General features: G+C 34.7%; 1 protein-coding gene across 1 annotated transcript in view; it reads right to left on the bottom strand.

Annotated features, from left to right (window-relative positions):
- The window catches only part of STRN (striatin, calmodulin binding protein), a 167623-nt gene that overhangs the window by 19158 nt on the left and 123378 nt on the right, over window positions 1–25087 (bottom strand). The window contains exons 7-11 of the mRNA XM_006882355.1: window positions 21574–21709; window positions 15429–15539; window positions 12696–12839; window positions 7643–7779; window positions 1905–2080 (exon numbers count right to left, since the gene is read on the bottom strand). Of these exons, the coding sequence (XP_006882417.1) occupies window positions 1905–2080; window positions 7643–7779; window positions 12696–12839; window positions 15429–15539; window positions 21574–21709 (704 nt within the window). The remainder of the gene's footprint in view (window positions 1–1904; window positions 2081–7642; window positions 7780–12695; window positions 12840–15428; window positions 15540–21573; window positions 21710–25087) is intronic.

Here is a 25087-nt window from a genome sequence, read left to right as displayed (position 1 = left end):
AAGGAAATTCAAAGAATTTGTATTACAATTTTGTAAATAAACTAATGAAAAGAAAAAGTCAACTTGGGGAGGGGTAAGAGAAGGAACAATGAATGAATGAAAATCTAACTTTTCTATAAACTTTTGTTAAAATGACAATATTTAAAAATTTTATTTAAAAAAAAAACAAGCAGTGATTACAGAGAATACATCACAAGGATTAAATAAGTAAAATACCTAAGATCACTAGGCACATATATCTAATTCCTCAGTGACAGGAGCAGGAGAAAGGAGGAACCATTTGTGAATAGAAAATACCTATTATTTCTGGGGAAGGGAAAGGCAATATTCAACATGGAGAAGTCAGTACAACTTGATTAAGTGCAAGAATAAAGGACAATCACAGTAAATGTATAACAACCAGTAAAAGAGGCGTAAGGTAACATATGAAGGTACGTATACTCTAGGTATACAGGAAGATCGATGTGTAAGTACACGTGCATGCATACCTGGGCCTATTTATAGGCATGAGTATATACATGCTTAATTATTCAGAATACATATACAAAACATATGTGAGGTACCGTTACAGCGATTTCCTAGGCATATCCAAACACACCGGAGGACTAGTTTTTAGAGTGAAGAGCTTAGCAACATAGTTTGACAAGACAACTCAGTCAATTGGTATAGTTTATAAAGATAATGTTCTACATCCTAGTTTGGTAAGAAGTGTCCAGAGTCTAAAGAAAGTGTACATGGGTTACCTAAAATACAACTACTGGTCACTTCTTGTTTGGAACAAGAGAAAATGAAGGAAAGCAAAGGCTCAAAGAGGAAAGTAGTTTGTAAGACTAAGAGCTCACAAGAACCACAAACCTCATCCAGTCAAAGACCAGAACAACTAGGCAGGACGACTATCACTACAAACCACTCTAACAGAGAGAAAATTGTAAAACAAACTCAAATGCCAAAAACAAAACAAACCCCAGACTTACTGGGCTGACAGAGACTAATGAGACCAAAAACCAACCAAAAAACCAACCAAACTCTGTGTCCTCAAGCTGATTCTGATTCATAATAACCCTACAGATAGGACAGAGCAGAACTGCTCCACAACTTCATGCCACTAGGCCACCAGAGCTACCACCAGAACTCCCTGAAGTCTCTCTTGGACTGTTGTTGCTTTTAGGTGCCATGGTGTCACCTCTAACAACAACCACACAACAGACTGAAATCTTGCCCGATCCTGTACCATCCTCATAATCTCTGCTTGCTTACACCCACTATTCTAGTCACTGTGTCAATCCATCTTATTCAAGTCTTCCTCTCTTTCACTGGCCCTCTTCTTTTCCAAGGATTAGGCCCCCCTCATAACTTATCACTCATGAGGAATGAGGTTCGTAAAAACAACTAACTATACAAGACTAAAGGGTCAACATTTACACAAAGTCAAAGTTGAAAAGGCAAGCAGAAAAAGTAATGCTAGATTAATGGAACAAAAGAAGCAAGATGGAAATAAAATGTAGTGACACAGTACAACAATTGAAAACAATGTCACAGTCATGTGTAAAAAAGAAAAAATGAAAGTGAAATTTCTCAGAAGGCAAGAAGGGCTATGCTAGAAGGATGACTGGACACTAGAATCACAAAAAAGAAGTGGAAGAATGTTTTACAATGTGGGGATTGAAATTAATGCCATAAAATAGTATATGCTTATGAATACTGACTAGAAAACCAAGTTCTGTGATGTTTGATTCAAATCAAAGAAAAAGTTTAAAGAAAGGAAGGGAAGTTGAAAATGTGACAGTTAAAAAAAACAGAACTATCAGAAATATTTGGAAAATTTAATGGGAAGATAGCAAGTATTCAGTATATTTCTGCTAAAAATAAGATATCCAAATAAAGATAAAGTAGGACATTCTTACTTTTTGGCAGGGGCAGTTTTCTGTAAATTCCACATTTTCAATGTGTGATCTTCTGATGCTGTTATCAAAACAGGTTCGATGGGATGGAAAGCGAGGGCTCGAATGCCATCAAAGTGACTTCTTAACGTAAACTTGGGATTCCACGTCCTTCTCAATGCATCTTTATTGTTTGCTATCTAAAAAATACACAAAGCAAAGATAGTCTACATTTAATTTAAAATAAGAAGAGAGTGTCATTTCAATATTAACTCTTGCTGATCTGCCATCATCATACTATGCACCTTTTAAAAGAAGTTTAATTTTAAAAGAATACATTTAAATTTAAATAACCAAAACAATAGGCAAATATCAAGAGCAATTTCTTCTGAATATTAAAGATATGAAAAGAAAACAGGCTGGTTAGCTCAGCTGGTTAAAGATATGACAAGAAAACAACTAATAGAAGTAATGATTTCAACCAAAATTGTACGACAGACACTCTGTAATCACTGAAAAAATAAGTTATCTTTAGATCTGTAAACATTTTAGAATATGATCATACTTTCTCAACAAATAAAAAGTGTACTAGTTTTCTATACCAACTAATAAGAAGCCTAAAGAGAAAAAATGGTGTTTGAATATATGTGAACTCCCTATGTGAACCCCTCACACATCCCAAAGCTAATAATTATGCTAGGTTTTAAGCAAGAATGACATATTCTAATAATATTCTGCAGAAATATAACTGTATTTATAATAACAAAAAAGCTAGTTCTATTATCTGGTATTTTGAAGTGTATTCATTATTTTGGAATTCATTCAAAGATTTACATGCATTATTAGCTCATTTAATCCTCACAACAATTCTGTAAGTGATACTCTAAGAGTATCTCCATTTTGTAGACTAAATGCCTAAAGGAAAGAGAAATGCCTTGACAATGAACTCTGTACATACATGGAGAAGCTGGAATTACAACTGAAGTAATCTAGCGTTAGAGACCACATTAGTAATGTAACTATAATTTTGAATGCAAAACTTTAAAACACTGTAAAAAACTTGTATAGGACATGTTGCAACTAAAATAGTAAGAAAATAGTAAGACTCTATATGGGCGAAATCACAGGGTTACACAATTTTTTGGGTGGAGAAAAGGGGTAAAGGAAATGTGAAGGATCCCATGGGGACCTGATAAGACAGGGTAATAATGGGAAAAGTCTAAAAGTGATTAATTTTCTTCTTCTTCTTCTTCTTCTGGACTGCTGAATCGGATCCAGCTGGCACAGGGGAAGATCTCTCCTTCTCCAGAGGAACATCTGGTGGATTTGAACCACACACCTTCAGGATTGCAGTGCAGCTTCTTACCACTAGGCCACCAGAGCTCCCTCGACGGTGATTAATTTTATAAACATAATGCATGAGAACAATTGTATGAAACAATGTGAACGAAGAACAGTGTGAAACAAAATGTATATGAACTTTGTAAGCAAACCAATATAAAATAGATTTAAAAAAAAAAAAAAAAGAACTACTGAAAAAATTGAGTTGATATCCCTTGGAAAAGAAAAAAACCTGAGCTGAATTATGCCTGCTCTTGTTAAGTAGTACGTAAAAAAACCCCCAATTCTCCAAATGTCTTAACATTATAGGTAATTTCCAAGGTGGTCCCTAATGAGTCCTATTTCCTTATATTCAAACCCTACCTTGTCAGCTTGTGTAACCAAATCATGGTAAGCTATCTCTAAAATTAATTTATAAAACTGTTCACTGCTCTTTCTGAGTGCAATCATACTGGGAGAAGCTAGCTCTCATATAAATCCCATAAAAATGTTACCTGCCGAAGGACTAAAGTCTCTGCCCCACAGCCAGCAAGGAATCAAAACAAGATGAAAGAGTCGGGAAGTGAATTCTACCCAAACTTAGTCTTTACAAGGCATTGCTGAATGAGTTTAGGCAGATATTTCAAAATGGTTTCCTCATCCATTAGCTTTGACTTTCATCACCTGGCTGGGTGTGACTATGTCAATGATGTGAATGACAGGAAAGTTTCTACCTTCTGGGTGGAAATATGCAAACAAAGTGTATAGACTCTCATTAATGATGAGACTGGTTGGTGTTGCCATTTTGCCAGGCTTAAACTGAGCAGTCTAAGAACAGGAAAAAATCTTGCTACCAGTACGAAAAAGGCACCAGGGAATGTATCAAGTGTTTACGATGGCCAGATTTCTCCCTAAAATACAGGTAGACGAAGACCCTGTGAGAGATCTGGAACAAATGCCAAAGGGCAGAGCCTGTAAGCATGCTTGAGAAACTGTCTTGACTAAAAAATTGTGTTTTGTTTCCAATCTGAACTGTCACCTGTTAACCACCTTAATAAACCCCAAAACCATGAGTATGGTTCTAAGGATTCTGGATGGCTACTGTAATGAATTCATGAACCCATTAGTAGAGCAGCAAGAGTCCTGGGAAGAATGGTTAGTGGTAGAAAAGCAGATATGGGACCTCATGGGAATCAATTTTGTGCTACTAATATTGTAGATAGAGACTATGCCTTTAATAGATGTGAGACTTGGCTGTTCCCACAACACTCACATTCTTAAACTGAAGAGAAGATACAAATTAGTGCTCAGGGTCAGACAAGACACATGAATCCAAAAGGCTGTATCATAGACTTAAGGATCAACTGAAAGAAGACAAGTACTAGTAAGGTCTATAGATCAACTTTAGACAATCTCAAAACAAAGAGACCAAAAAAATCCCAGAGTGAGATTATACAGAATGGCAAAGAGAATGGAGTTCTGGTGGCCTAGTGACAAGAAGCTGCGCTGCAATCCTGAAGGCACATGGTTCGATGCTACCAGCTGCTCCATATAGAAGGATGGGCAATCTCCTCTTGTGGAATTAACTGTCTCTGAAAACCCACCAGAGGGTCAGCTATTAGTCAGTTCCGACGCTACGGTACACAACAACAATGGCAAAGACACTCAGGGAGGTAATTTAAAATATGCTTCCTGGTGTCACAGTTCATGGTTAAGTTGTGCTTCTAAACCAAAGGTGGCAGAATGCTGGCAGCTGGAACCCACTAGCACACAACAATGGCACTGAGGGAGAAAGTTGGGCTATCTCCTCCCTTGCAATTTATAACCTCCAAAATCCCACTTCTAGATGGTCAGCTATAAGCTAATTCTGACTTTATGGCATTGAGGAAAATATTACCCTAAGCCTCATTTTTTGTAGACAATTTTCCAACCACAGGTTTTGACCACAGTAAAAATAACATAGTAGAAAAGGAGAGAAAACAAGAAAATTAAAATAAGCAGAATAACTCCCTGACTATAACTGAACGATTTACACTGGCGCTCTGGTGGCCTAGTGGTAAAGTGCACTGCTAAACCGAAGGCATGCAGTTTGAATCCACCAGCTGCTTTGCAGGAGAGAGACAACAGTGTTCTCCCAAGCTATTTACCACCTCTGAAAATTTGCTAAAAGCTCAGCTATGAGTTGCTTCTGATTTGATGGTATACAACAACAATTACAATTAAGAAAAAAAAATACTGACTGAAACATGGAAAGACAAAAAAGATGGAAAATACAGAAGAAAGAGAACTGGAATCATAGAGGTAAGATAAAAAAGAGGTGTGTTGAATAGAAAAACATGTAACTAGAATTCCCAGAAGAATGTGTGATACATAAAAAAAGTAATATCTGAAAAAAAAAAAAAGTAATATCTGAAGAGACGGGGCTTAGAATTTTCCCAAACTGGTGAAATAAAAATAAAAACAAAGTTAAATAGAAAGTATACCACACCTTGGCTGAAAACCACGGCAAATTATAAAAATATTTTTTCCAATCATAGAAAAGAATAATATTGGCATTAAATGATCAATAACGACTGGTAGTTAATCTCAGCAAAAAATAATAAAAACAAAAACACAATGAAATTAAATACTTAAAGTGCTAAAAATACAGTTAACTAGTTCAATATCCAGAGATGATAATAAATCCACTCAGGTGAAACAAAAATAATTTAAGAAAACTAGAAACAAAGAACTGCATTCTAATAGATTTTCATTAAGGAAAAATACACAGCATTATTAGGGTAAAAGGACTTAGATAAATAAAAAGGAGAAATGTAAAGAGAAAATCCAAACTGAATTCAGACTGTACAAAAACATCTTGTAGATGATAAATATATACAAGAATAAAACACAAAAAATACATAATCAAAATGATACATTTGTTGGAATGGAGTGAAAAGCAGTTAAAAAGTATTCTAAGGTCTTCGTATATTGCATTTTGATAAGGATGCATATGCTAGTGTCCATGATAACACCAGAATGAAGAAAGGGGGAGAAAAAAAACCCAACCTCAAACTCCAAAGCATAGAATGACATTTCAGTGATAAAAATGAATCAATTCCTAAAATAAGACAAAAACCAGAGGGAAAACAGCACACAAACCTAAATATATCAGTAATCATTTAAAAAGAAATGGTATAAATGTTTCAATTAAAAGATAAAGGCTAGTAAAAGACTGGATGAAAAATTAAAAGCAAAAAAAAATTGGTGTTTTTTTAAAAAAAGATATACGGGGGAGCTCTGGTGGCCTACTGGCAAGAAGCTGCATTGCAAGCCCAGAGGTGCATGGTTCGAATCCACCAGATGCTCTGACACATAAGGAGGGACAATCTCCTCCTGAACACACACACAAAATAAAAAAAAAATTTTAAAAATTAAATAAACAAATAAAAAAAGATATACAGAGGGTGAAGGAAATGGAAAAGATCTAGTATAAATAAATATAAACAAATGTAAATAAACCAGTATAAATTAAAAAAAGAAAAAGAAAAATTTGTAAATGCATACAATATAGAAACAAAAAGCACAGGTGATAGATATGATAAAAATCTGATCATTTATGTGCAATATGGAGTAGAAGGAGTTATGATTAGAAAATTACTGTAATTCCTGTAGTTATAGGTAAGAAAAAACTGAGAAGTAGGTTGTGAGGGTTTTACTTCAGAATGGTTTCTTATCATGATCACGTTTGCTCAGGTGTCTATCTTACATCCTCATATGGTTTTCCTGCCCCAGGAAACATTATAATTTTAATAGAAAATGAGGCGCTAAAATCAGAGTGTTTTAATAAAAAAGATAAAACTGCTTGTAAATACTTTAACCATGAGATAAGAAGCTGATGTTCTGAAAAGCATGTATCATGATTCTAAAAAGCACAAATGCATTTATAAAACAATTGTGTTTTGCAATTAAGTGCAAATACAAAAGTGTAAAGATCTTCAATTTTGGCCCAAATAATCACTTGGTCAGCTTTAACATCTATAAAGCATCCTTTATATATCCATGCCTAACAATAATTAAAATCACTTCTTGGCAGAATATTGATGATTTGCTTGTGCTAAAGAGCTAAGCTAAATCTTGCTGTTGGGCAAACGTATATTCAAACTAGTCTATGGGTCCCTGAAATATAAAGTAATATCCAAACATTTACTAGAAAAGTAATGCCTTTCCCTTATCTTAAAGCCAATGGACAAACTCTATTGACAGATGTATGAACTTAGGACACCTCATTTTAATGTCTAAGGCAGGTGGAAAATGTTACCGTTTATCATACAATCATATTTTTAAAGTTTACAATTAAAACAGTGAGAAGTTCTATACTCATTAAAATATTTTATTACTTTTTCTATAAAATCTACTTGTAATTTAAAAACCATAATTAAAACAACAAAATGATCACTCACATCATAAGTTAGTGAATCTGCTTCATTGGCCACAGTAAGACCAGCCAGTTCTCCAAGTCCTAGTTCACTCTCAAGGGCTTCATCTGCACCCATGATGAACGACTTCCCAGAAGAAGGAGGAAATGTTAATGCTTCCACTGCAAGGGGAAGACAAAAAAAACCTCTAAAAAGTCAACAATTCATCTCACTGAATTACACCAAAAAATCTTATAAGGGGGCATACATATACATATGGTTATTCTTAAATGTTTTTAAACACAATAAAATTCAACAAGCAGAAAGTCCTGAAGATTTGATTGCTTTTTCTTTATCTGAACCACAACCTAAATATATCATCTAACTAAAGAAAAGGAACATAATCCAGCTTTCTACAGCCCGTTTCTTTTGAATAGAAAAATAACATCACTACAGGAAATGATAGTATTTGTTACTAATTGCCCAAATTATCTCTCTCTCCCCCCCCCACTATATATATATATATGTATGTGTATATATCTACACACACACACACACGTATGTTTATTAGAGAAAAAGGAGGGTCCAGTCCTGGGACAAATAAATCATACTTGGTAAAGTCAGAATCTCAAAAAAAAGAGAAGATCCTCAATGAGGTGGAATGACACTCACTGCAACAATGGGCAACGATGATACTCTATGAGTATGGCACAGGAGAAGGCAAGATTTTGCTAAATCGGCCCAAATTCTTTCTACCAATGACTAAATAAACATATTTAAGTGATTCTTTCTGAACATTGCTAGTTCCACTCAAAATAAAATTGGTTCACTGCAAAATTTGGAATATAAAACTCTTAAAGAGAAATTCTAAAATGTGTATAACTTGATATAAAATTAATATATGGTGGAAGAAGTCAGGATTATTTGAAGAGATTAGAAGGCAGTATGAGTGAGTGTGGCTGTTACTATTTTTAGGTACCATCAACTAATAGGGATCCTACAAACAATAGATTGAACTATGTCATATCCTATACCTTCATTATTTCTGACATATTTGAACTCACTGCTGCAGTCACTGTGTCAGTCCATCTTGTTAAAGGTTTTTTCTCTTTCTCTGACCATCTACCTTTCCAAGCTTGATGTCCTTTTCCAATAAAGAGCCTCCCCTAGTAACATGCCCAAACTATATGAGATGAAGCTTTGTCATCTTTGCCTCCAACAAGCTTTCTGGCTGCACTTTCTTCAACATGTGCTTGTTGTTCTTTTGGCAGTTCATGGGATTTTCAAAACTCTTCTCCAGCACAACTAAAAAGCATCAATTCTTCTTCTGTCATCCTTATTCACTGGCCAGCTTTCAGATGCATAGCAAGTGAGTGAAAAGACTATGGCCTAGATCAGATGCACCTTGGCCTTCAAACTGGCATCACTGCTCCTTAGCAATGGGAAGAGATTCCTAACTACAGACTTTCCCAACATATTATGTCTCCTGATGCCTGCTCGTACCAAATGTGTTGACTGTGGATCCAATTAAGATGAAGTCATTGTATTTCGGATCCTTAGGACTTGTTTTCATTTTCTTCAGCCTCAATTTTGAACTTGCACATGAGCAATTATGGTCTGTTCCAGAGTCAGCACCTGGCCTGGTTTTGACTGCTGATAATGAGCCACTCGAACGATTCCTTCTATAAATATACTCAATCTGATTTTTGTGCAGTCCACCAGGTGAAGTCTATATGTAAAGTAGCTATTTGTACTTTTTTTAAAAAGGGTATTTACTCTTTTAATCTAGAAAAAAATAAAAAGAGGCCCTAATCATAAAGTTGATTTGTTATGAGCCATAGAGTTGAATGCCTCACATAGTCAATAAAACCAAGGTAAACACTTTTCCTAGTATTTTTTGCTTTCAGTCAAAATTACCTTACCATAAGCAATTTATTTCATTCCATAACCATTCTGAATCCATCTTGCATTGCTGGCAGTTTCCTGTCAATGCACTGCTGCAATTATTTTTTACATTATCTTCAATAAAATTTTGTGATATTAATTATATTCTTCTTTAATTCCTGCATTCTGTGGATCACCTTTTTTATGAAATGGATGCAAATATGAATCATTTCTGATTGGCTGGCCAAATTTCTTGGCATAGATGAGTAAGAACAACTAGGACTGCATCCATTTATTGAAACATCTAAATAACCAGTCCAATGATTTCTGGAGTGTTATCTTTCAGAACCTTAACTATAATTTGCAATTCTTCCTTCAATATCATTGGATCTTTATTATCACTGCATCTTCCCAAAATGGCTGAATTATGGTACAGTGACTAAATATTTCAACCATCTTCTTGGGATAACTTCTCATATACTACTTTGTCCATAAAGTTCACCAATATTGCAGCTTGGAAAAATTTTTTTCACCATGAGAAAAACCAATCTTTTCTTTCCATTTTGGCTCCTTACACATTTATTATTTTTATCTTCTGAAGCCATGCTTAAAAATCTTCTGTTCAGATTTTTTACTTCATCATTATTTATTTCCATTCACTTTGTTGTTGTTGTTATGTGCCGTCAAGTCGCCTGCTACCTATAGTGACCCTATGTACAGCAGCTCATTCTTCTCTAGCACAACTCAAAGGCATCAATTCTTCTGTCAACTCTACACACTGTCCTGCTCTCTAATGCAAAGCAAGTAATTGCAAAGGCTATGACCTGAATCAGGCGAACTTTAGTCTCCAGACTAACAATGTTGCTCTTTAGCTTTCTGGAGAGGTCCCTGACAGCAGCTTTCCCCAAAGTAATTAATTAGTCTTTTGATTTCCTTCCTGCTGATGCCAAGATTGTTGACTGTGGATCTAAGGAAGCTGAAATTGTTAATGACCTCAATATCTTCATCTATCATGGTGCTGCCAATTGTCCCAGTGGTGAGACTCTTTTGTCTTCTTGATGCTGAGCTTCAAAATCCATATTGAAGATTACAGTCTTTGACCTTCCGCACCAAATGCTTCAGGTCCTGAACAGTTTTGGTGAACAAAGTTGTCTCATCTGTGTAAAGTAGTTTGTTAGTGCATCTTCCTCAAGTTCTGATCCCACATTCCTCATCATAAAGTTCAGCCTCCTGAATGATCTGTTCCTGAAAAGGTATGGAGACAGGACATATCCCTGACACATTCCTTTCCTGATTTTGAACCATGCAATGTTTCAGTCTCTGTTCTGATGACTGCTTCCTGGTTCAAGTATAAATTTTGCATGAGCAAAACCAGGTGCTCTAGGATTTTCATTTTTCTCAGTGTTAGTCACAATATGTTGTGATCCATACAGTTAAATGCCTTTGCATAGTAAATGAAACACAGATAGACATTCCTCTGGTAGATACCCTTTGCTTTCAGCCTAGATCCATCTGACATTAGCAATAAATGTCTCTGGTGCTACCTGGCCTGTATTTCTGGTAGTTCTCTGTCAATGTGCTGTTCCAACCAGGTTTTGGTTTTTATGGCTTTAGTTTGGTGGGGTTTTTTTGTTTATTTTCTTTTTTTCAAATAATCTTCAGCAGGACTTTGCTTACATGTGATATTGTTTGCTAATTTCCACATTTTTGTCAGGTCACTCTTTTTTGGAATGGGAACAAATGTGGATCTCTTCCAGTCAGTTGGCCAGGTAGTTGTCCTCCAGATTTCCTCAATGTTGTGAGCATATCCAGGGCAGAATCTGTGTGTTGAAATATATCAATTGGTTGATTCCATCAATTCCTTAAGTCTTGTTTTTTGCCAATTCCTCCAGAGCAGGCTGAACGTCCTCCTTCATCACCATGGCCTCTTTATAATGTTGTTTCATGAAATTCTTCCATGCCAGACAATTCCTTTTTGGTATAGTGACTCTATACTCCCTTCCATCTTTTTTTAATTCTTCTTGGATCATTCAACATTCTGCCCATAGTATCCTTAAGTATTACAACTTCAGACTTGAACTTGTTCTTCAGTTCCTTCAGCTTAAGAAATACCAAGCAAGTTCGGCCCTTTTGGTTTTCCGACTAAAGCGCTGCATATTTCATTATGATACTTTGCTTTGTCTTCCTGAGCTGCCTTCTGAATTCTTTTTAACTCCTTAACTTTCTCGTTTCTTCCCTTTGCTTTGGTTTCTGAGCACTTTAGTGCAATATTCAGAGTCTCTATTGACATCTACCTTAGTGTTTCCTTCCTCCTCTGGTTTTCAATGACCTTTTGTTTTCTTGATGAACGATATTTTTTATATCCTCCCAAAGCTCATCTACACTTTGTTCACTCATTTTCAAGGCCTCAAACTTGTTCCTGAGGCAATTTCTAAATTCAGGTGGGACAGACTCACAGTCAAATTTTGGTTCCTGTGGATTTAATTTTCTTTAGCTTCAGTATGAACTTGCATCTGATGGTCGGCTTCACTGTCAGCACCTAGCCTAGTTTTCACAGCTGATATTAAGCTTCTCCAGCAATGTCTTTCTATGAATGTTGTCAATGTGATTCCTGTGTGTACCATCAGGTGAAGTCCATATGTATTCTATGATAAGTCAATTAAAAAAAAAAAAAAAACCAACCCAATTCATCTACATGGTGACTACAACTATGTAACAGTTACATGTATGTTGACATGAGCTAAATGGGACCAAGACAAAAAAATAAAAGCCGAAAAGATGACATGATTTTTAGGTAAGTTTTTTTTCTTTTTATCAATGATAAACTACTTAATTTTCTAAAAATAACATTTTAAAATATGTATGAGGTTCACGGGAAGCATTCATTACCTATTTACTCAAAATTTCAAACTCGCTGCTCTAAAATGGTTCCAATTCAGAGTACCCATCTTTCTTCCTTGGAGCCATTGGTGGATTCAAACTGACAGAGATGTAGGCTTCTGAGAAGGTACAGAATCTTAACGAATTTATAGTTAATTTTTAAACATGATCATTTTTCAAGTGTCAAATACTGAAGCTGGAATCAAACTAGAAATTCTACACAGATCAAACATTTTCAGAAAGAAATTCTTTTGTCTTAAGAAAGTCTTTCTAGTGACTGAATTTAGATGTGTATATCCAGTTGCTTGTTCTACAAACTGTGTTAAATACTTGCCTTCATCTGCCCTATTTATTTCATGTTCAGGGAGCCTGGAACTGCTGGGTCTGGAAGGTGAACCGACGGAAGGCTGTAATGAGGGAAGTTCATCTACATCTCTCAAATTAGCAAGCATATCTTGCAGTTTTGACCTGTTGGGTCCTAGCCCAAAGAAAGGGGAAGAAGGGGGGAAAAAGGGATTAGAATTATCCAATTACCTCAAAATAATTACAAAAACTTTACTTACATTTGCCAACATTTACCTTTAATAATGGCACTATCGCAATGTATTAATAAGAAGTACTATTGTTAGAATAAAATTTACATTTCTTTAAAAGTACTTACATATGATTTTTAATTAGAAACAAAGCAAAACAAAAACATTTTTCATGAGGAGGAATGTTTATGTCCAATTTAGGCCCTGAAAGTAAGTTATTCCATAAGCAAATCATTGTATACTGCTGTAACAGCACAGATGGTGAGGCTACCTTGAATTAAATAACATCCCTTTTTGTTTAAGTTGCATTCATTTCCTTACATCCTGCGGCTATGGTACCCAAGATGAAGTCTCATGCCCTACTGATTACTTACCTGAGCTTTGATCCATCATTCTCCCATATCCCTGTTTTGATTGTTTTATATAGGATAGAGGCTGAAACAGATCTTCGGTAGTTTTTCCTGTTATAAGTTTAATTAAGAATGGGAAAATCTTACCCATAGTCCATTATGGTTTGTTTTTCCTAAACCAGCAAAGAATATAACTATTTTAAAGCAATTGTGACTAAAATCTAGGACTACATTTAAAGACAGTATGACTGAAGTACACAATTTGACTGGAAATATGTCTATTAGACCATTTTCTCTAGCTTTTCCTGTGATTAACAGTTCAATTCAAAAATATTTAATGGCTATTTACAAATTAATGCTTCATATGTCAAATCAACACTCTGGTTCTTTCTGGTTTTGTTATCTCTTAATTTCCTCCCTTATTTGTAGACTAGTGTTTTGTCAAGATAACATAAGCTGAAGATGATAACAGACATGCTTAACCTCGGTCTGTAGCCTTTATGTCATCAGTAAAAGATGATACCTATCTCCCCACAGAGAGTGTTCTTTTTCTTCTGCAAATGCAAAACGCTATATGTTTCAACACTGATCAAATTCCCTACACAGGAAATAAAATTGAGTCTACTAGTAGGGATACTATTCCAGTCAAATGGTGCTGTTTTAGACCATCTAAATTCCAACTACAGCAATGCCTTGATGCCTAGATGAGCTCTATATAATTCCTGACTACCTTTCCAATATAAAGATCTTTTATAAAGTAGTATAATGAACTAAAGATATATGTATGTCAACTTGGATTTAAGCAAATCTACAAGTTAAGACATTCTCCCTGTTTGTCACATAAGGTAGAGTATACATATTTTCCTTAAAATTCTAAATTAATTGATTTTTATCATGGTTCTGAAAAGTCATGACAAAACACTGCTTATTATATTTATTAAGATCCAATTATTTATAAATATATGTGGGTAAAAGATACAAAACATTCTCATATTAAATCTTTCTCATGATTTAATTTACACTGAGAAAGTAATAAAAGATATTTCATAGTATGCTAATGGTCGATACTATGCACATATAAATAATGGTCACTGGATGTTTTTCAATTCAAACTAAACATCTACTAATTTTAAGAATAAAAATTTAAATGTTTCAATTGCATATTGTAAAAAAAAGTCCTAACATAAAACTACCTTTGATGAGCATTACCATCACTACAGAATTTCAGAAAGCATACTCTTGCAGCACTCTTCATCTTTAAAATACATTTCTCAGTAAATTAGATGCTAATCTGAACTTATAGTACCTTAATATCACAAAGATGAAATTCATTATTGCCTTCGGGGGTGGGGGAGAGGCTATGTTCCTATTTTCAATGAGAATGTCAGTAAAAGCAGGTAATTTAGCTTTGCTCTCCCTAAAAAGATGTTTAGAAAACTTTCCAGGGGTGTAGGGAAACTTTTGCATTTCACTTTACACACTTCAGTGGCTCTACTGCCAAACTTTATTTCAAAATTACATAATGAAAGTGATACATATATGATTCACAGGGCTAGAAAATTAACTTTGGTTTATTTTTGTTGTGGCATACATCTGAATGGAAAAAAAAAACTAGTTAGCAAGGTTGTTATAAACTGGCCAACAATTTTAAATTAGAAAATAATTTAAATGTTATGCATTTGATTCTGTGCCCTGTATAGCATATAGTAGTTATAGCAAATGAACTGCGTGCTATGAATACAAAGAATATTCAGGGGTAGAAATTAACTTACTTTCTGCCTCCAAGTCCTAAAATTATAGAGCAATAATTTGGGTATATATCCAGAATGCCTCAACTTGATGAGATTTACACACAGTTAATAGTGAAAAATTATTTTAAAAAATATAATTATTACTACATTTGAATATGTCCATTACTACATTTGACATATTCCAAAACTAAAACGAGGCACTGCATTTAATACTGGGATATATTATGACTCCATAATCATAAATGGGTTTTGTTTCGTTTTAAAGTTAGTTCATAAGCAAACAGCCATTTAATTTCAACCCCTGAAAGCAAATGAAAAGAGGTCAGGAGCAGAAAAGAAAAAGAGTAAGTAGTTTTAGGAAAACATTGAAAAAAATTTGAAGATGTGAAAGAAGTAAGATTTATGATTTACAGATACAATGTTTTCCACTTACTCTTCACCCCCTTTTTCCCCTTTCTCTCCTTTTTGTATTGTTCCTTGAGTTTGGTAATTACTCCCTGGTCCACATTCCAGGCTTCAGGCATGAGACACTGGTCTTCCTTTTCTAAATAAAGTGAAACAAATGAAACAAGCCTTTTTCAATAAAATATGAACATTTCACATCAATCTGTCTGAATTATTATTATTTTCTTCACAGAGTTACTAATTAAAAAAATAGTTCTTGATTATTCATTTTAGCTATAAGTCACACAAAATATAAGAGGCAATTCCCTTGAGTGTTTTATTCTTTACTGGTGATTAAACAAGGTGTCCTTCTCAGTGGTTTTTCCTTCCAAAAAACACACCCAAACTATGTGAGACAGTCTGGTTATGCACTTTAATATACAGTTCAATGTCCTAGGTAATATTAGATTCTCTTAAAAACAACTTAGGAAAAATGCCTGCAAGATTTGAATGATTTTTAGTAAATTAAGCTCTAAAGAGTATAATAAAAAATATTTCATTCTCTTAATTAGGAATAGAATTGAGCAACTCATCAAGAACATTTCTTATTCTTCTCTATAATGAGAAATTATCATCAAGAAATTGTAGTCTTTAATGAGCTTTTTAGTTGACAATCTTATCCTTATGTTAATCAGTAAGTGAAGATTTTTCTTCTATAAGCTCTAAAGGACAGAAGGGCGCTCTGGTGGCTATGTGGTAAGGAGTTAGGCTGACAATTTAAAGGCATTCCATTTGAATCCACCAGTTGCTCAGCAGGAAAGAGATGGCCATCTCCTCCCATGCGATTTACTGCCTCTGGAAAACCACTAGAGGATCAGCTATTAATTCAGTTCTGATTCAATGGAACTCAACAAAACAAAATGCAAAAGGTATTTTTTTAAACTTACTATTCAACATTTATTAAAAGTTAACACCACTTCATTGCTGTTAGTTTATAAATTCTTAAAGAGATTTACAGAAGGAAACAATTTTAGTAGAAAAAATTGTGATAACCAATTTTCTCTACTTCAAGAAAGCAAAGTTTAGCGAGTAAATATATGCTCTATTTTATACTAACTATATATAATGCTACATAAGTATGAGCTTGAAATTCTGGCTTTAATCTAACACATATCCAACTGCTCACTCTCTAAGTCTCCATTAAGAAGGCTAACAGATATCTCAAATCAAACATATCAAACTCATCTCCCTCCCTACCCAAAGTGTTCCACCATAAGGCTCACCATTTCAACTGATGAAAATTTTATATTCCAGTTGCTCAAACTAAAAATCTTTCTTTCACATTCCACATCAAATATTTTAGGAAATATAGTGACGAGGAGTTACACTGCCAACCCAAGGGCACAAGGAAAGAAGAGCAATCTCTGCTATGATTTACTGTCTTTAAAAACCTGCTGGAGAGTTAACTATGAGTTGGTCCCAACTCAATGGTACACAGCAACAACAATCTTCAAAGACCTCTAGAATCTACTTCTCAGGACAGTCACTACTGATCCACTGTCAGGATTACTATGATAATGGCCCACATTTCCACACCCTCAAGACCAGCAAGTCTATTCTAATGGTTGTTTTATATTGTGTACTTGTAGACAGATCATATTATTCTTCTGCTCAAAACTCTTTTCCAATGGCTCTTCATTTCACCAATAGTGCTATCAAAGCCAAAGAAAATTAAGTCAAGTACCATCAAGTCAATTCTGACTTAACAGTTACCACAGAGATCCATACAGTTTCCAAGGCTATCATCTTTACACAACCAGGTAGCCAGTTCTCTCTTGGAATGGCTAGTGAGTTCAAATGGTCTACCTATGGTTAGCAGCATAGCATTTTAACCTCTGTGCTACCGGGGTTCTATAACGGAACTCTAGGATCTAGCTAATTCTTACTACATCTTCCCATGATAACTCAGATACAGCTACAGCTACAGCAGCTTCAATGAATTCCTTAAGCATTCCAGGGTTGCTAATGATGATTCTACAAAAGTATTTGTCAACCAAGTCCAAAGGGCAGTAAGATGTCACTGGGCTCCTAAGTATGAGCAGCATCTCCTTTACATAAGAAATTCCAATAAATGAAAAGGAGGTGTCAAGCAACTTACAACTGTAATGGGGAAAATCATTTGAGGATATTAACAAATGCTCCCCAAATGATAAATAGTTTCTGATAGGTAAGGAGAACTTCAATTGATCTTGAATGCCAAACAGAAAGGTCAGCACCATAAATGTAATGAGACTTTTTGTTACTGGAGCTGCTCGTTGTTTACAGAGATAGGACACTTCCTTGAGGTGACACAGCATTCTTACTGTGTAGTGTCTTCAAACGAGGAATGAAAACCTTATTTTGTTAATACTATGAGGTAACCTTTTCTTCTCACTTAGCTAAGCAAGTCAGTTATTATAAAAGAATAAGTTTAAAGAAAAAAATCGACATCTTAAAACCCATGAGTAAGAATAAAAAGGAAAATATCTTGTTTTCCATTTTGGTTTTGGAATTCCTAATTGTTGTATTTCTTCCAAAGAAGCAATATATAAAAAGCCTTAGTTTAAGTGAATATTTATAATGTTTATAACTAAAGATACTGAAAGAATTCATTTAGGCTATAAAACACACTAGAAGTTGATAGAAATGTGTGTTCCAGCCTTACAAGATGAGAATGAAAGTAGTGTTTCTTTGTAATAATAAATAACTCTATAAAAAATTTTATATCTGAGGTAGAAATCTATCTTAAAGCCTCTGGTTTTTAAAATTTAAAACAATATCAAAATTAGCAATATTAAACTTTTTCAATAAATAAATATTAGTCCAAACATTAGATCAATTGAAGTCTATTTAATCAAACTATCAAAAATCTTCTTTAGTTTGAAGGGTAAAAAAGCAATGAATGCAAATCTTAAGCCTCATCCCAAATATACTCTAATATGTTGTTGTTGTTGTTGTTGTTGTTGTTGTTGTTGTTAAGTGCTGTCAAGTCACAGGCAACTCACAGCGACCCTATGAAGGAGAGTCCTCAATGCTTGGGTGTCTTTCATCCTTTCTCCAGGTTCATAGGGTTTCCGGAGGCAAGCTATTACGGAAGTGGATGCCACTCCTCCTTCCAAGCTACTCTAATATAATGTGATGATTTATGAAACATTTATATATAAATGCACAAAACATAACATATATTAATGTTGCTGCTGCTGCTGAGTACTATAGAGTTGGAACTAACTCATAGCTAACCCTCTGATGGATTTTTAGAGGCAGTAAATTTCATGTGAAGAGACGTCCCATCATTCTCTTACAGAGTAGCCGATGGATTTGAACCATGTACCTATAGGTCGTCTGCGTAATTCTTTAAAACTAAGCCACCTAAGCCCCCTTAAATATTAATAGTTATGTATTTTAAAAAAGAAATCACAAAACCCAGACTCACAGTCATAAAGTCAACTGTGACTTACAGTGACCCTATAGGATGGCTGAACTGTCTCGTGGGGTTTCCAAGGCTTCAGATCTTCACAGAATACTGTCACTCCTTTCTCCCCTGGAGTAGCTATTGGGTTCAAACCACAATGTTCGGGGAGCAGCCCAATGTTTAACCACTGCACCATAACCAAAATAACTATATATATATGTTTACTGTTAATCAAGACATTTTTATCAATATTTGGTTTTCATCTATACAACCAACTCACTTAACATCAAATTTTTTTTAGAAATTGAGGTTTACTGGTGGCCTAGTGGCAAGGAGCTGCAACTACAATCCCAGAGGCGCACGGTTTGAATCCACCAGATGCTCTGCCAGGGAAGGAGGGGCAATCTCCTCCTGTACCAGTCAGATCTGATTTGACGGTACACTTACATCATCATCATCATCATTATCATAATAAAAGAAATTGAGGTTTACATTTTAACTTATTTATCATTCAGTATCATCTTTAGTTCTTAACTGTGTAATGCAATCTGTATTTATAGTAGTTGCCTAAATAAAAGTAAACGAAAATTAATAACAAAAAATAATTCCAACAGCTAATTCCCTTTTCTAATAGCAACTTCTAAAACAAGATACTTATGTAGTTTAATTTCACATATTTGAGTTAAAATCTCAAAGATTAACAAAAGGATTAATATCTAATTTAATATAACAGAAATATATATTCAATAAAACAGAAAATGGGAAAACTTAAAATTTGACATTATCTTCTCATTAATGCTTTAGTATAATTAAATATAGTCCTATACAATATGAATTTGTATCAAAGTAATTATAGTTTGCTAATTACCAAATCATTATGTTCTAAAATTTCATTATGAGAAAAACAATGTATACGAACTTTGAAAGTAAGCCAGTATAAAATTTTAAAAAAATTTCACTGTGAGCTGTAAGGAAATTACAAACTATATTTTATAGATGTAAAACAAAAGATAACACATGCACTTTTGTACAGTTAGTTGCTTAGAAGTAAAATATTTCAAAAGCAGAGTAATGAAAATAATGTTACCTTCAACATGTTTGTATCTCATTTCTGTCCTAAAGAACAATCTGTAATTGTAAATTTCGTTACCAAACTCTCATATGCAACCTTATATAGTCCTTTATAAAAGGACTAATTGCAACCTCTCAGTTGCAAAAAATATGTAACAAATCTTTTTGTTTTTCAAAAGATTAATAATTCCTATTGCCAAGTACTATGTAGTAAACCTGTGAAAGTGTATAAAGTTACTCATATTTACCCCTAGATGTGCAGATACTGCAGAAATCATGTACCTCAAGTGCAAAAACCTGTTCTGCACTTGAAAAAGATCAACATCTCTTATCTCACAAGAGATCATTCCTTAGCCATTTCCAAACATATCATACTGTAATCTGATTTTAGATTTGTCAAGTAAAAAGCATGAGACCAGCAGTGAATTTAGCAGTAACTAGGATCACTGTGGGTCATGGTCAACTCAATGGCACGTAACGACAGCAAGCAAATGTTTACTGAGAGAAAGCAAAATTGATATAAAACTAAACTAAAACAAAGATCCTGCCATTCTTATTTTCTCCCAATATATTTAAAACTCTTATGGAAGAGCTAACTTTCAAACTCTGCATGAAGAAACTGGGCAATTTTGTTTAATATGAAATAAACAGAGCGTGGTACATTTCCAGCTTCAAAAACAGTAACGAAATACTCCTCAGTTTGCGAGTGAAAGAAACATGAAAGTAAAAAGTTATATCTGTTCATCAGTGGAAGTGGGTTGTGAAGTAGAACAAAAAAAAAAAAGTATGATTGCTTGGCAAAGTTATTCATAATTGATTATGATCCATACATTCAAATGCCTTTGCTAGTCACTAAACACAAGTAAATGTTTTTTAAATAAATTTAAAAAAAATAATATGGTTGGTAAAAAAAATAGCTTTATCCATTTTCTTAAATGAATACGGTATTGAGTTTTAAGGCTGGCATACTTTAAGATGGCTCTTGAAGATGACTTCAAAGAAGAATAAATTTAGTTACTGATTCTTTAATCTTATCGCTTCTTAAAACATACAGAAGTATAAATCAAATTATTATTCTCTGTGTGTGTATGTCTGTGTCTCACATGCATATACAATGTAATCAATTATTTTAGATGTGATTTATCAAAATTCTTTTTTCTTGCTACAATGTATTTCCAAATACCAGAGTGGCCTACTCCAAGTTTTAACTCTTGTGTTATGTTTAAGATATTTCATTAATTTAGCATAAAACAAAATAATTATATGCTTGGATGAATAACTATTCATTTCCAACTTTTTGGACAGTATTTCTTTTTTTTCAGATAAGGTCTCAGAGAAGAGCTCTCTAAATCCACTTTTGCACTCAATGTCCATGAAATCTAACTACTCAAAGTCAAATTCAACTCTAGGAAGCAAACAAAGAATAATCTATATATGAAGTAAAATTATTTTCAGAGTATATTGCCTAGACTACTTTTATAAAAAATAAAGTAATACAACAGTCTTTGAAGACATACACACTAGATACCAGAAGGTGACAACATTAAGAAGTACACAGAATGTTCAACATTATAGTAGGTTTAACAAGTTCTTTTAAAAAGTTGCTGTATTGTTAAATAATAGTGTTTTTATTAACCTAACAGGTCTGCCTGAAAACACTGTGTTCTCTTACCCCAATCTGTCCCGTCACCAGCACTTCTAGATTCATTATCTCCTTCATCTGATGTAACCAGGAAGTCAAATTCCTTTAGGGCTTCTTTTGTATCTCTGTCTTCACTGCTATCAGGCAATACCTTTTTCCTAACAATCTAATAAAATAAAATAAAAAATATATTAGCACATTAAAAATAGATTACAGATTTCATTTAAATTAAAAAAGATGATAGCTCTTTAACACTGAGTGGAAAAAAACCCCAATTCTTTTTCTCATAAAATATAACTTTCTTGTGTTCAATTAAAAGAGACATGTATTATATAATTGAAAGCAGTAATTTAAACTTTCTAAATGTCAGAAGCCTATAATTATTGAAATCTAATCACTTGCTATGCATCAGAGGGCTAGACAATGACCAGGGATAACAGAAGGAGAATTGATGCCTTTGAGCTGTGGTGCTGGAGAAGAGTACTGAATATACCATAAACTGCTAAGAGAACAAACTGGTTTTCCTGAAACCAGGCTGCTCCTTGTAGGCAAGGATTCTGAAGCTTTATCTGACATACTTTGGACATGTTGCAAGGAGGGACCAGTCCTTGGAGAGGGACATCATGCTTGGGAGGGTGGAGGGACAGTGCAGAAGGGGAAGACCCTCTAATGAGGTGGATTGATTCAGTGACTGGGGTAATCGGGATGGGTGTGTCAGAGGCAGTGCGATTGGCACAGCATAGAGCAGGGTTTAGGGCTGTTGTACATAGGGTTGCTATGAGTCCCACGAGACTCAACAACAAGTAACAACAAAAATGAGAACAAGGATACTTTTTTATCAGGTAAAACTACTGACAAATGAAAAATGTCTCTGATATAATGACGTGGACTATAAACAAATCTTAAATTTCTTGGGTGTAGACATTCTAATTAAAAGAGGATAAAACAATAAATATAAACTATACTACATCAGAAAACCTATAACCCTAAATGTTGTAAATACAGAAATGTATACATCAAGATTTGTAAGAGTAGGGTATTATGGTTATCACAAGAGTCCAGAATTAAGGCTGCATAGTGGAATGTACTGGGGTGGTGGGAGGGGTGTGGGGAGATTGCATACCAAAGAAAGAATTTTTCTTTTACTTTTCAAAGAGAGATGCGAAGTCAGGGGGGAGGGCTGGGCAGGGAGAAAAGTGCAGCAAGGAATGAATAGATATCCAAAACCTCTATAAATGTTCATTAAAATTAATAAAATAAAATTTTAAAAAATTTGTAAGAGAGGGAGGAATAGGTTTCCCTTCTTTCTACAGTCTTAATATTGCTTCAGTTTTATTCAGTAACTCTCTCTCAGTCAATTTTTTTTTTTCTAAAATGTTTGCTACTTAAACTGAGACCTGATATAAATTGAAAATAAAATCTGATATGGACTCTTCTTTTGTATGTTTTTAAGAAAAGGCATGGATTTTTGTTATACATGTCAATGCTTTTTAGAAACTACATCCTTTTCTTACATTTTGTCACCTCCATCACCAAACTCAAAGAAACTGGAATTAATTGGTTGTTTCTCTAAGTAAATACAATGAACTTTTCAGTACCTTAACTCTTCAAAACTTTAGCTTCTACATTTCAGGACCTAAGCAAATTTTAACATGAACTATTTTAACTAGTTTAAAATTAAATTCGTTTAAGATTCAACAGAAAGATTAGAAGAGGGCAAAATGTCTAAAAAGAGACTCTAAGAAAAAATAAATACCAGGCTTATGACTAATATCAGCCATAGCACTTTTCACATGCACGGTGTTAGCCTAAAAGGTGGCTTTTGTTAGCCATTACAGTTAGACCCCTCTGGTCTCCAACTACCTTAACGGGAAACACATGGTCTTGCAAATCAGCATGGTTTACAACTCATCAACAGGTGTGGGACTAGGATAAGAGAACAAGTGCATTTACACACCCAGAACAGCAAGACGAGGTAAGCAAGACTTGAGATTGGAGCAAGATCCTTTTGGCAAGACCCTAGTGATGGTGTTGGAGAGACTAGCTTTCCTGTGGAGAAACCCTGGCAAGGTATACAAGAGGAGCCCTGAGATAAAGGCCACAGTTAAAGGTGTGTGCCGTTACTACCTGATGCTTAAAGGAGAAACTGACTTACAACTTGCTGGATGCTTATTTGCTTGGAGGCAAACTTTGCTGGATGAATTGGATTTGACTGCTAAACTGAAACCAGAGCCTGGACCTATTGAGGAATTGTGTCTTGGAACTTGGGCTAAAACCTTTGTTTTGGGTGTTATTCTTTGCCTCCCCAACTCTCAACTTCTTTCCTTAATAAACCTCATTGTTGGTACCATAACTGTGAGTCAGCAACAAATAAATAAATCTCTTGCTGTTGGCTGTGGCTCTAGAAGCAACATGGGGCTGGGTTACAGGCTTTTTATCTGCTTTCTGTTCTAGAGCAGTCGGGGGCTATGCTATTCTCACTCCCTCTGGCCCTTTCAGAGAGACGTTAAGGGTCCTGTGCCCCTATGTCCCATTTTCTCCTCTTTAGACAATATAAGACCAGATACAGTCCCAGAGATCCTTCCCAGTAGAACAAAGCAAGCACCCTAGAAAATAACTATCTTCTCACTCCTGGTATATATGAAACAAAGTAGGAGAAATAAAGAAATATTTAATGACACCAGAATAATTCATTAACTTCTTAGAATATTTCTCTAAAATCAAGATACATTGTTTATATTTCCCAATCTACCATCTAGGAAATCTGTTAAATAAACCAACAAAAAGCCAATCAGTTAAGCCGACTGTGAACAGAAAATCCATGGTGAATGTGCAATGTTCTGTAAGTATTCACAACCACATGTCAATATCCTGTTGTATTTTTTCCTAAGCAGCCAAAGTAAGACAGAAAAGTGTCTCTGAAGATTAATACCAAGGAAAACTCTGATCCTCAAGGTTGTACATGTACAAGTACTACCTAATTCATAGTCTATTCTGAAAACTAGATCTTTCCCTTTTCTGGCCCTAATGAGGACCTCCCCAGCTTTCCTCCAGAGGGATGACTACCAACATCTTGTAGATTAAGTGTCGCTATTCTTACTGCCCACCACAAGGGCAGTGTGAATATATAAGTTGCATCTGGAATCTCGAACTGAATTTATAAATACATTTTAAATATTCATTATTTCTAAACATAATACTGAGCAAAAAAAAATAACTCAGGTAAAACTCTGTTCCTAGGCCTTGACGCCTTGGTACAACCTAGCAAAGAGTTAATACAAAAATTAGGTAGTAAAGACAGTCACAAAGTATTTGAGAAACACTCAGAGAAAGAACCAATATCCGTCCCTTTTCGGCTGATTACCAAGAACATTTCTTGTATCATCCTGACACTGTTGTTGTTGTTATGTGCCGTTGAGTTGCTTGCAACTCATAGCGACCCTATGTACAACAGCCCTAAACCCTGCTCTATCCTGTGCCAATCGCACTGCCTCTGACACACCCATCCCGATTAATCACTGAATCAATCCACCTCATAGAGGGT

The sequence above is a fragment of the Elephantulus edwardii genome, unplaced genomic scaffold (assembly GCF_000299155.1).
Source record: "Elephantulus edwardii isolate Elephantulus edwardi_28Jun2011 unplaced genomic scaffold, EleEdw1.0 scaffold00019, whole genome shotgun sequence".
Taxonomy (NCBI): Eukaryota; Metazoa; Chordata; class Mammalia; order Macroscelidea; family Macroscelididae; genus Elephantulus; species Elephantulus edwardii.
The sequence above is the reverse complement of the archived record's forward strand: the minus strand, read 5'-3'. Positions and strand labels throughout refer to the sequence as shown.